The following is a 13781-nucleotide window of genomic DNA, read 5'->3' on the forward strand; positions in this document are numbered from 1 at the left end:
CTGACATCAAAACGTTTGAGATAAAATAAATATATGGGTCATACAATGAAAGACAAGATATTATAACAGGCCCAAAAGCAAAGCTGGGGTTGAAAGAAAATCACTCCCTATTTGTCTTTCTGAAGGAACACTTGAAGGGGCATGGTGTTTTCAATGGTTTTTAAAAGGGTAAGTTACCCTGAGAGAATATTGAGAATAATGAATACTTCTGTGAAGGAGAAAATTAAGCAAACCTGAAGACACACAAAAGCCTCTGTATGACTGGAAACATGGAATAGTCCACTGTGGTTAAAACATATGGTTCACATAGAATAAAGTCAGAAAAAGTAATATGAAAATATCTCTTGATTCTGAGTACTAGACTAAGTAACTTTGAGTAGCAGATTAAAGAATTTGGATTCTTCAGAAGTAAATTGGGAACTATCAAAAGATCTTGAGCAAAAAAAGTCAACACCATGTTTCAGAAGATTGGATGGAAAGACAATCTAGGAAGCTACTGCAATAATTAAGGATAGCAGCAATTAGTTAAAAACGTTTCTTAGGCAGGTAGCTGTAAGAATATGAAAGAAAAGATAGATATACAGGAGCATTAATGGTACCATAAACTGATAATTTTGCCTTTACTCTTGAAAAGCACTAAAATCTAGATGTAATTAATCTACTTGCAGTTTAGAATGAGAGTAGTTCACAAATGAGCTTTCCTTGTTAAATAGATACTAAGAAGGAAAAATCCCAAGCATAACTTTAAAAACAGAAATTGTCCTAAGTGCTAAGGATGAACAATAATGAAATTAAAATGTATGTATTATGTATTATGAAAAGACATAATGTAAACTATATTGGGGATTGTAAAAAGATATTCATAAGTATTAAGGCTTGGAAAAATGCAACTATATAGATATACACATTTCTGAAAAGAAATCACATTAATTCTAATAAAGAGAAAAATATAGACTAGTTTCTCCCTACAAAATATATTAAAGCAAATTCTTACTTATATTAAAATATTTTACATATATTCAATTCATAAAATTACTTAAGAAAATACCTCAATTTGTTGCTCAGTTTTCTAGATTTATTTTTTTCACACATGAGCAAGTTTCTTTTTCATCAGTAGATTTCTGGTCTCCTAGAGACCCTAGGAACAGTGAGTCATCGAATTCTTCTAGGCAGAATCCTAAGTCTATGTATGTGGGAGATCCTGAATTACAGAACAAAAGAATTTTCCAATTTAAAATCCCTGGTTGTTTAACTGATCATTTTTATTCTCACTTCATTTCTGTGATTATTTTAAAATTGTGTGGAGAGTTTAGTTTCCTCAGGTAACAGAAAGCCACAGTTTTGGTTTATACTAAACATTTAGCCGCATTTATTTCACTAGAATGCTTCCAGCAAGAGAAATGTCGTTCTCTATTTCATCAACGATTAAGAAAAAATTCAGAGAATGAAACAAAACTTTGCAGGATAATGGTGAAATATTTATTCATAAAACATGTACTTACTTTTGGGGCCACGTGATGTCACTCTCGGCTGAGAAATTCTCTGATTCAAAGCCATCTTTTAGGCTTTGGAAAGACGCTCCGGTCTTTTATAGTCTCCTAGGGCAGAACAGTGACGAACACAGCAGGATGGGACTGAAGGAATCAGAAGATTTCCCCAAGTTTTGAAAATTTTTTCGCTAACTATAAAAAAGCTCGAGTGTTTGAAATGTTGTACTCAAGTCGAGGCGACCAAGGGGACCGGGATCTACTGCTACTGTTCATCATTCTCACAGCCTGGGAGACCGGGAGCAGCCAGGTCCACTACTCAGTCCTGGAGGAGGCCAAACATGGCACTTTCGTGGGCCACATCGCCCAGGACCTAAGGCTGGAGCTGGCGGAGCTGGTGCCCCGCTTGTTCCAGTTGGATTCCAAAGGCCGCGGAGACCTTCTGGAGGTAAATCTGCAGAATGGCATTTTGTTTGTGAATTCTCGGATCGACCGGGAGGAGCTGTGCGGGCGGAGCGCGGAGTGCAGCATCCACCTGGAGGTGATCGTGGACCGGCCGCTGCAGGTGTTCCATGTGGAAGTGGAGGTGAAGGACATTAACGACAATCCTCCTGTGTTCCCCGGAACACAAAGGAATCTGTTTATCGCGGAATCCAGGCCGCTTGACTCTCGGTTTCCACTAGAGGGCGCCTCCGATGCAGATATCGGGGAGAACGCTCTGTTGACTTACAGGCTGAGCTCCAGTGAGTATTTCTCTCTGGACGTACCAACCACCGACCAACAGGTAAAGCCTCTGGGACTTGTATTACGAAAACCTTTAGACAGGGAAGAATCTCCGGAACTTCATTTAGTGCTCACGGCCACTGACAGAGGCAAACCTGAGCTGACTGGCACAGTTCAGTTACTCGTCAAAGTGCTGGACGCCAATGACAACGCCCCAGCTTTCGACAGAACACTCTATGCGGTGAAATTACCAGAAAACGTTCCCAATGCAACGTTCGTAATTAAACTTAACGCCTCAGATTTAGACGAAGGCTTGAATGGGGATATTATTTACTCATTCTCTAGTGACGTTTCTCCAGATATAAAATTTAAGTTCTACATAGACCCCCTAAGTGGGAAGATTATAGCAATAGGACATATAGATTTTGAAGAAAGTAAAGCCTACAAAATTCCAGTAGAGGCGATAGATAAAGGCCTCCCACCCCTGGCTGGTCACTGTACAGTTCTTGTGGAAGTTGTGGACACTAATGACTTTGCTCCAGAGTTGATTATCAAAACGCTCTGGCTCCCTGTCAAAGAGGACGCACAGCTGGGGACAATCATTGCCCTGATCAGCGTTATTGACCGAGACGAAGGTGCAAATGGACAGGTGACCTGTTCCCTGACGCCTCATGTCCCCTTCAAACTGGTGTCCACCTTCAAGAATTACTATTCGCTGGTGCTGGACAGCGCCCTGGACCGCGAGAGGGTGGCGAACTATAAAGTGGTGGTGACCGCGAGGGACGGGGGCTCGCCTTCGCTGTCGGCCACAGCCAGCGTGTCCGTGGAGGTGGCCGACGTGAACGACAACGCGCCCGCGTTCGCGCAGCCCGAGTACACGGTGTTCGTGAAGGAGAACAACCCGCCCGGCTGCCACATCTTCACGGTGTCGGCGCGGGACGCGGACGCGCAGGAGAACGCGCTGGTGTCCTACTCGCTGGTGGAGCGGCGGGTGGGCGAGCGAGCGCTGTCGAGCTACGTGTCGGTGCACGCGGAGAGCGGCAAGGTGTACGCGCTGCAGCCGCTGGACCACGAGGAGCTGGAGCTGCTGCAGTTCCAGGTGAGCGCGCGCGACGCGGGCGTGCCGCCTCTGGGCAGCAACGTGACGCTGCAGGTGTTTGTGCTGGACGAGAACGACAACGCGCCGGCGCTGCTGCTGCCCCGGCCGGGCGGCGGGGCGGGCGCGCTGAGCCAGCGGGTGGCTCGGTCGGTGGGCGCGGGCCACGTGGTGGCGAAGGTGCGCGCGGTGGACGCGGACTCGGGCTACAACGCGTGGCTGTCGTACGAGCTGCAGCCGGCGGCGGGTGGCGCGCGCAGCCCGTTCCGCGTGGGGCTGTACACGGGCGAGATCAGCACGACGCGCGCCCTGGACGAGGCGGACGCGCCGCGCCAGCGCCTGCTGGTGCTGGTGAAGGACCACGGCGAGCCGGCGCTGACGGCCACGGCCACCGTGCTGCTGTCGCTGGAGGACAGCGGCCAGGCGCCCAAGGCCTCTTCGCGGGCGTCGACGGGCGCCGCTGGCGCGGAGGCCGCTCTGGTGGATGTGAACGTGTACCTGATCATCGCCATCTGCGCGGTGTCCAGCCTGTTGGTGCTCACGCTGCTGCTGTACGCGGCGCTGCGGTGCTCGGCGCCGCCCAGCGAGGGCGCGTGCGGGCCCGGGCAGGCCACGCTGGTGTGCTCCAGCGCGGTGGGGAGCTGGTCTTACTCGCAGCAGAGGCGGCAGCGGGTGTGCTCTGGGGAGGGGCCACCCAAGGCAGATCTCATGGCCTTCAGCCCCAGCCTACCTCCGTGTCCTGGATCTATAGATGCAACTGGAGATCCACAAGCTTCTTTGGACTCCTCTGGGAAGGTGGGTTTCTCTAATATTTTATTTGTTTATGTATGTATTCATTTAGTCCTGAAAAATATTTTAATTATCCTATAAGATACTTTTAAATAGTTTTTATCCATGTTTTTCTAGTTCTGCCAGTATGTTTAATTTTATTTCCGGAGAGTGAACCTTAACTTTGTTACTGACTTTTGCTTCGACTTCCAGTTGAGAATCGTTATAAACCATACACTGAACAGACATTTATTAGGGCTGAATCCATTTTATTTAAAACCTGTTGTGGGAGTCATATTGAATTCCTGATTAATAGGAATTGCTGCCACCGTACCTGAAAACTATTAGGTGAAAACAAATTTAGTCATTACACATTAAGTTAACTGCAACACCACTCTGTCAAATGATAATTTATTTCTAAAGTAAGCATGGTAGTTTAGCCTAATTATATTGTTTTTAAGCAACCCCATAGCAGATATATGCAGTAACTGTTACCTTGTTAACTTATAGTTTCCTGCCTTTCTGGAGACAGGGCGGTCAGCACTAGTTAGTGTCTGTAACTTCAATAAGTAACTTCCAATATACCTAGAAAACAGTTGCTTTACTTTAGGAATTTAATTTTGACAATAATTGTTTCAAATATAACTCTTATTCCCACTTGTTCAAATTATGTTTCTATACATTGTCTGACAGTGTAGATCATAAGAAAATGTTGATTGAGAATCTTTTCTACACGTAGAAATTTTTTTGAAATTCATGTTTTATCTGATATTGAAGAAAATACTTCCTGAAAGGTACTTTCTTTCCTGAAGAAGACTTTCTCCTTTTATGAAATTTTCTGTTAGTAATGTAATGCTGGGGCATTAAAGATATACCCATATTTCACACTTTGAATTCTCTTGAAATTGTTGTCTGGAACTTAACCAGTTTACATGAGGATTTACTTTGTCTCTCAGTATTCCAAAAGACAGAAATCTGGAGATGAGATTGTGCACCTTTAAAGTCACTACATGCTAAACTTACATTTCCTGGATTATGGTTTGCAAGTTTCAAATTGGTGGTTCTCCACACTCTATCTTTAGTCCAAGCATTCATTTTGTTTTCTAATTTATATCTTAAAAACTTCCTTTATACTTACATTGCATTTTTGTAATGTGTTTTATATTTCTACTCAGGGGTTTTATTTTATTTTTTATCATGTCAGGTATTTTACAAGGCATTTCTTAATTGAAAACTCAACAGAGCAAATCAGAGTGGACTTGAGAATAGAGCCACAATATAACAAGGCACATGCAAGTAAAAATCACTTAAATATTTCAGTACTTTGTTTCTCTCCAAAGGACACATGTTTGGTTTATGCTACAAAGCAATCTATTTTTTCCCATTTTATTTCTTGCAAAACTTGAATATTCTCTGAACTCTTGTCATAAAACCTGTCTATGTCTGTTGGCACAACTCACCTTAAATCCAGACTTATACCTTCAAATATCTCTGTCCTTGTACTTTTTCAGGTTCCATATGCCACTTGTACTTGGGCCCAGGTATTTGATTATGTTATATGGATTGAGGGATGCTAGAAATGTCATTTGCTTCCCCCGCAAAAACTGCCACCATTCCTCTAGTATCTTAGAGCTAGTATTATTCATTAAGTACTTACTACATATTCTATAATTACAATTTTACTCTTTATCATTGATGGCTGCATTGATATAATTGGTAATATAGTCCCTTATACTAATCTTTATTCTCTCCCAGAATATGGGCTATCATTGTATGCAAATTTTCAGAAGATCAGTGAACATCTTAGTAATGAATTTATCTTTTGGGTCATCAGGAAGCATGAGCACGCTGGGATTCAGGGAATTCAGGATTAAAAAACAGCTGGGAAGTCGAAAATAGAGAGGTGAGAGCTTGGAAGACACTTCATTGCTCAATTCAAGCCAGAATCATGAGACCAATAATGAAGCTCCCCTATGCCAGTCTGTTAACTGTAGTTTCTAGATAGGGCTAACTAAGTTATGACTCGATCTCAGACACTTTTGAGAGTGAAAGGGGCACTATACAAATGTATACAAGACCACAGACAAACATAGAGCATATTCCAGGCAAACTGGTTTTTATGGTCAGCCTATCCTCAGGCCTGACAATGCTAACTGCTTTAGCAATATCTGGAGTCCTTATTGAACATTCTGCTTCCCAGACACCACCTCAAGTTTCTGAAATAAGTAATATTGGCAAATTTGCATTTTAACAAGCATTCCAGGTGATTCTTATCCAACTGAAATTTTAGAGACTATAGCCCTATTGAGTTGCTTGGCAAAGCAAGTTCCTATTATTTGACAGGATATAATTTAACTACACTACTTTTCATTCATTATTGGAGATTTGCATTGGGACATTTATGTTATTACCTGGTTAAAAATGCTCATTAACAGCAATGGAATTTAGTTTATATCATTACCTTGTGTTGAGATGATTAATCAATGATAAACTTATTTTTAGACTCCAGATAGTAGCTTACACTGAACATTGCTATTGTGGGTGGATAGATTAACTCATTACATTTTAATTCATGCTTTATAAGAAAAGTAACCCTTAAAATCAGAAAATGAATAGATTTTGACCCTAGAATCATTCTAAAGGAGTAGGGAAGTATAAAAACAGAAGTTAGAAGCACACATACATCGATGAATCAAGTGACCCTCATTCCTGTAAATTTTCTTATTTATTCTATAAATGTTCTATTTTTCAGAGTTCAAAATTATTGATTTCTTTAAAAAATCATTAAAGTAAGAAATTAATCTTTGGATAAGACAAAACCTCCTATCAGTAAGTTTTCCTTTTTTTGGAAAAAGAGAAACTTCAACTTTTATCAGTAGCATATAGTATATTGCCTGCACCGCGAGGCATACAGGATCTTAGTTCCCCGACCAGGGATTGAACCCATGCCCCCTTCACTGTAAGCGCGGAGTCTTAACCACTGGACCGCCCAGGAAGTCCACCATAGATATATTAATGGAGAATTTCAGTTACTGAATATTTGATTCCAAGAATTTTGAGAGAAAATATTTTTACTGCAGGTGATGAAAAACTTTATTGACACTTATAAAATTATTAGATAATGCCAAAACTGTATACTTGGGGTATTTGAAAAACATAAAAATAACAAAGATGAAATTAGTTGTCTCTGAAAGTGGAAATCATAAATTTTTAATTATTTTATTTTGAATCACAATTAAGATTCTTTTTGCCCATGTAAGATGTGTATAAAAAAGTGAAATTTCCCCCTTATAACTAATTTCTCAATAAAAGCACTTTTCTGTCTTCTTAAAGACAGGAACACCACTCAGCCTGTGCAGCAGCAATATGTAAAGGCTTTATAGGGTGACACCATTCTATAGGTAATCATTTTATCCAAAGAGCCAATTTTGGTCTTGAGCATTATGAAACTAATGTGGCTAAAGTGAGCCCTGAGAATAACTTCCATTTATGAAGCACTCATTCTCCTTGAGGTATTATACTAGGCTCTTAATATATCGTAATTCATGCAACCACCATATTATTATTAATATGTTATGAATGTTATGAAAGTGAAAACTGAGACAGAGAGAAGTTAAATTATTTTCCCCAAGTCACACAACTAGTATGATGGAGACTAGGAATCAGAAGAGAGGAATTTCTGATGTTGAAGCCTGTGATCTCTCTACATTCTAGTGATGATTGGCATTTAGAAGTTGCAAATACCTCACAGAGAACTGATGCTTGAGATTAGTGTCTAAGGTTTATTTAATATCAAAGTAATGACAAGGAGAAGTGAATTAAGGTTTAGAAGTTGAAGAGACTTAAATTTGTTATCCAACAAAATGCTAGTACACTCAGTATTATACAAATATTAAGGGTGTTTTCAAATTCAGCTAAAGACAATCATGGTTAGGGAAGGAATTACTTCTCTGTGATTTTCCACTCAAGAAAAACGCTGCACTACGTATCGACAATGATTATTATTATATACAAAAGAAACGTAATGTGAGTCTTTGAAAGTCCATAGAGACCCAAAGATGTGAAAATAGAATGAAAAGATAGGAACAAGAGTTGTTAAACTCATGGAAGTGTACTTACACATTAAGCCACCGGATGTCGCTGTCTTCCACAAAATGGCTTTTCAGAACAAAGGCATGATCCTGTTTCTCAAGGACTAGGAAAGAGCTACATTCGGAGATCTCAGCCATTTCAAGAAAATTGGATGCAAGAAATCGAATAGAAAAATTCGGAGCGGTGGGTGTGTTCTGGACGCCGAGTCACTGATTTATAAAACAGGAGAAAGTTATGATGTTGGTCTACAGACCTATCAGGCAGAGAACCCAGCGCCTGCTTCTCTCGTTTCTGCTCATTGCAGCCTGGGAGACTGGGAGCAGCCAGGTCCATTACTCGCTCTCGGAGGAAGCCAAACACGGCACCTTCGTGGGCCGCATCGCCCAGGACCTGGGGCTGGAGCTGGCGGAGCTGGTGCCGCGTCTGTTCCGGGTAGCGTCCAAAGGCCGCGGGGACCTTCTGGAGGTAAATCTGCAGAATGGCATTTTGTTTGTGAATTCTCGGATCGACCGGGAGGAGCTGTGCAGGCGGAGCGCGGAGTGCAGCATCCACCTGGAGGTGATCGTGGACCGGCCGCTGCAGGTGTTTCACGTGGAGGTGGAGGTGAAGGACGTTAATGACAACCCGCCGGTCTTCTCTGTCTCAGAACAAAAGCTCTCAATTTACGAATCTCGACCGCTTGACTCTCGATTTCCTCTAGAAGGCGCATCTGATGCGGATATTGGAGAGAACGCAATGCTTACTTACAGACTCAGTCCAAATGACTTTTTCACTCTTGATATTATAAACAAAAAGGACAAAGGCAAATTTCCAGTGCTTGTTCTACGAAAACTGCTGGATCGTGAAGAAAATCCTCAGCTTCAGCTGTTATTAACGGCAACTGATGGAGGCAAACCCGAACTGATGGGATTTGTTACTCTGCTGATCCTGGTGTTAGACGCCAATGATAACGCACCTCTATTTGACCGATCCGTTTATGAAGTTAAGATGTATGAAAATTCAGCGAACCAAACATTAGTCATATGGCTAAATGCTTCTGATGTGGATGAAGGGATAAATAAGGAAATAATATATTCGTTTAGCTCTTTGGTCCCACCCAGCACAAGAAGGAAATTTCTAATGAATGAAAGCACAGGAGAAATAAGAGTAAACGATGCTATTGACTTTGAGGATAGTAATACTTATGAAATTCATGTAGATGTTACAGATAAAGGAAACCCACCTATGGTTGGTCACTGCACTGTCCTAGTGGAAATCCTGGATGAAAATGATAATTCACCTGAGGTGGTTGTCACTTCTTTGGCTCTCCCAGTGCGAGAGGACGCTCAGGTGGGCACCGTCATCGCCTTAATCAGCGTGTCCGACCGTGACTCTGGCGCCAACGGGCAGGTGACCTGCTCATTAACACCTCATGTCCCCTTCAAACTGGTGTCCACCTTCAAGAATTACTATTCGCTGGTGCTGGACAGCGCCCTGGACCGCGAGAGGGTGGCGAACTATAAAGTGGTGGTGACCGCGAGGGACGGGGGCTCGCCTTCGCTGTCGGCCACAGCCAGCGTGTCCGTGGAGGTGGCCGACGTGAACGACAACGCGCCCGCGTTCGCGCAGCCCGAGTACACGGTGTTCGTGAAGGAGAACAACCCGCCCGGCTGCCACATCTTCACGGTGTCGGCGCGGGACGCGGACGCGCAGGAGAACGCGCTGGTGTCCTACTCGCTGGTGGAGCGGCGGGTGGGCGAGCGAGCGCTGTCGAGCTACGTGTCGGTGCACGCGGAGAGCGGCAAGGTGTACGCGCTGCAGCCGCTGGACCACGAGGAGCTGGAGCTGCTGCAGTTCCAGGTGAGCGCGCGCGACGCGGGCGTGCCGCCTCTGGGCAGCAACGTGACGCTGCAGGTGTTCGTGCTGGACGAGAACGACAACGCACCCGCGCTGCTGCCCGGGCCGGGCGGCGGGGCGGGCGCACTGAGCCAGCTGGTGGCTCGGTCGGTGGGCGCGGGCCACGTGGTGGCGAAGGTGCGCGCGGTGGACGCGGACTCGGGCTACAACGCGTGGCTGTCGTACGAGCTGCAGCCGGCGGCGGGTGGCGCGCGCAGCCCGTTCCGCGTGGGACTGTACACGGGCGAGATCAGCACGACGCGCGCCCTGGACGAGGCGGACGCGCCGCGCCAGCGCCTGCTGGTGCTGGTGAAGGACCACGGCGAGCCGGCGCTGACGGCCACGGCCACCGTGCTGCTGTCGCTGGAGGACAGCGGCCAGGCGCCCAAGGCCTCTTCGCGGGCGTCGACGGGCGCCGTTGGCGCGGAGGCCGCTCTGGTGGATGTGAACGTGTACCTGATCATCGCCATCTGCGCGGTGTCCAGCCTGTTGGTGCTCACGCTGCTGCTGTACGCGGCGCTGCGGTGCTCGGCGCCGCCCAGCGAGGGCGCGTGCGGGCCCGGGAAGCCCACGCTGGTGTGCTCCAGCGCGGTGGGGAGCTGGTCTTACTCGCAGCAGAGGCGGCAGCGGGTGTGCTCTGGGGAGGGGCCGCCCAAGGCAGATCTCATGGCCTTCAGCCCCAGTCTTACGCCGTGTCCATTACCAGACGTGGAAGTGGAAGAACAGTCTACTGGAGGCAACCACTCTAGCAAGGTGGGTTATTGCTTTTCAATTTTCATATTTTGCTTCGTGAATATTTTATTTCACCGCTTTCCCCCTCAAATATGTATCTTGGGATACCTTCATTCTTTGTCTAAATATCATGTATTTCTATAATTCCTCAAATATTCCTTAGTAATGCCGTTTGTAATATAGTTTATTCTTAAAGTTCACTTTATATTCTATTTACAGTACCTTGTGCATCAACTTTTGCTGAATACTTCAATTTTTAATATATGCCATTTTCCTCAATTCATTTGTATTTTCCAATATAAATATTTGATGTCGGTTGAAAGTTTTGATTTTTTTCATAAACTATTTTTTATTTTACAAATATTTGTCAGATTAGTACTTTATAATTTTATTTAATTTTTAAATCTAAAATTTGAAATAACCCTGTTACAGTAACAAAAAACTGCTACGATCAATTCCCTTCACGATGAAAATGTGGTTTTTGCTCCCTAAGCACAGAATGTGTAGTGCAACGTAACATAGTGCATACTAGAACGTCAGTGTTTACACTTTATTCTTAATAGTAGATTATGTAGACTGGAAGATCATCATTTTAAAAAGTCCTAATCTACGGAATTAAATTAAGTGTTTTGAATTTTAAATGTTTTTTGAATTTTTATTTCAGTTTTTTACTTTCTCTTTACTGATTTTAGTCGGATAATGTCTGCCACTGGCTCTGTTATTAAGATAAATATTTTTAAAAACCTTTGTAGACAGTTTCATTCAATTCAGAATGACTGAAATTTTAGGATGAAACCATAAATTTTCCCAAATCAAGGATTGCTTTTAACATTCTTGACAAAAAAAGGAGTTAGCCCATTTCTTTTAAAACTTCTTATTTTTGTAAACATATTTAACACGCTCTTTATTAGATGGCATTAAAATGAGACCAATCATGAATAGTCCTTTGCTCTTGGCAACATAGTATTTGTGATACCTTGTTTCAAGGTGAGAGGGACTTCCCTAGTGGTCCAGTGGTTAAAACTCTGTGCTTCCACTGTAGGGGGTGAGGAGTTCGATCCCAGATTGGGGAACTAAGATCCCACATGCTGCATGGTGGGGCAAAAAAAAAAAAAGAGTAATGAACCCATAGATTTATTGGTATACTGTAGTAATTAGCTATGTGATAGCCTTGGAACGTAGGAGCTTTAAAAACTATCTCTCATATGTACTTAATTAGTGAAGCAATTCTTTAAAGCAAAAATAGAATGGACCTTCAGCATGGAGTCATTCCTAAAGGGAATGAAGTATTTCAATCAGCAAACATGAGGAGGTTTATTTCCTAGTCATGTCTTTTTCTGAAATTTAGCCACTCCCATGTGCTAAAATTTTTCCTTCTCTTCTTTAGGTAAATATTTTGGTCTCGAACTTATGGCTTCCACAATTAATAAAAGAATTAGCTGTAGTTAGAACTGTAAATCTTTGGCATAGATTTAATTATTGAATCACTATTTTAAAACGTGTTTAAAATAAAGACTGTAGCTATTACATAAAACCTAAGATTTCCTTGGGTAACCATTTATAATTTTTTTTAGTAGGGAAATTTAGGATTAAAATATTTTTCTAAGACAACACTGATAAACTTTATTGCAATCAATAATTATGCAAATTTCAGCATTTTAAAAAATTTGAGGTAAAACAGGAAAATAAAATTGAATGATTAAATGAGATTTAGAATACTCTTGATACCCTAGTCTCCTTAAACCCATTCTGGAATAAGATGGGTATAAACAAAGTGACAGGGCTTCCCTGGTGGCGCAGTGGTTGAGAATCTGCCTGCCAATGCAGGGGACACGGGTTCGAGCCCTGGTCTGGGAAGATCCCACATGCCACGGAGCAACAAAGCCCGTGAGCCACAACTACTGAGCCTGCGCGTCTGGAACCTGTGCTCCGCAACGGGAGAGGCCGCGACAGTAAGAGGCCCGCGCACCGCGATGAAGAGTGGCCCCCGCTCGCCGCAACTGGAGAAAGCCCTCGCGCAGAAATGAAGACCCAACACAGGCAAAAATAAATAAATAAATTAAAAAAAAAGAAAACAAAGTGACAAATATAACTTGAATCCCTCATCAGTGGGGGTTTTTTTTGTGGGGGGTAGAAAGAGATTACTTTTACAAATAGCAATGAATATAATGCAAATTTACATTGTCCTTCAGGATGGAAACTACAGCATTCACCCTGAGCACATACAGTCATTGAAAAAAAAAAACTTTTAAATGAGACAAAGGTAAATATGTTTTGTATTTCCAGGAGTCAGTACTTGGTAAATTCATTAACATTGAAGCAAATATGTTTTTTGGACAAACTGATAAGTAGCTTGCATATGAGCATGGGTTTGAAACACCCTCAAGTTGAGATGGTAACTTTTAGAGAACTGGCATTTTGAGTTATCCTCTACACAATTGGACTAAATGTTTAGAATAATTTAACATAGTATAAATATTAAGCAATAGAACATTATAGAGTGTTAGCAATGGAGTAAACTTAATAAGGAGCCATTCAAAAATGATCTATTTCTAAAAGTCTAAAAAACTGTATTGCTAATAACCTACATATATGGATTGTTTTCGTGTTCATATACATAACATAGCGCTCTAATATGTTCTCTTAGATATCCATATCCAAGATAAAACTCTTCTTGGAATTCTAATTTGTAAAACCAAACCACTTTTAAAGAGCTAGTGGTCACACACAAAGAATATATAATGAAAGAATTAAAATTCCACACACACACACACACACACACACAATGGACCAATATGAAGGAATCACGAAAGAAGCAATATAAGTGAAAGAAAGTACAAACGATAAACCACACTTCCACTTTGAGCCACAGGATGTCGTTGTTCTCCAAGGAGAGGATTGTTTTAACCGGAAAAAAATAAAAAAAATAAAGATTATTCTCGTACGAGAAAGGCTCGCCACTGTTCCGGTGCTTTATAGACTATAAACACACCCATATTGTTAAGATC

The 13781-nt window shown here is 42.7% G+C and overlaps 2 protein-coding genes and 1 pseudogene across 2 annotated transcripts in view; all 3 read left to right on the forward strand.

Moving 5' to 3' along the window:
* The window catches only part of LOC137759609 (protocadherin alpha-13), a 152143-nt gene that overhangs the window by 25681 nt on the left and 112681 nt on the right, over positions 1–13781 (forward strand). The window lies entirely within an intron of this gene.
* LOC137755310 (protocadherin alpha-9 pseudogene) lies at positions 1708–8273 on the forward strand (annotated as a pseudogene).
* On the forward strand, positions 8404–10917 carry LOC137755315 (protocadherin alpha-10-like). The gene has a single exon (XM_068531420.1). It carries the CDS (start codon positions 8404–8406, stop codon positions 10915–10917), a length of 2514 nt encoding a protein of 837 aa, XP_068387521.1.

This window comes from Eschrichtius robustus, chromosome 2 (assembly GCF_028021215.1).
Source record: "Eschrichtius robustus isolate mEscRob2 chromosome 2, mEscRob2.pri, whole genome shotgun sequence".
NCBI lineage: Eukaryota > Metazoa > Chordata > Mammalia > Artiodactyla > Eschrichtiidae > Eschrichtius > Eschrichtius robustus.

What these genes read in the sequence shown, in the direction of transcription:
- LOC137755315 (XM_068531420.1), top strand. Translation starts at nt 8,404, where the DNA reads ATGTTGGTCTACAGACCTATCAGGCAGAGAACCCAGCGCCTGCTTCTC.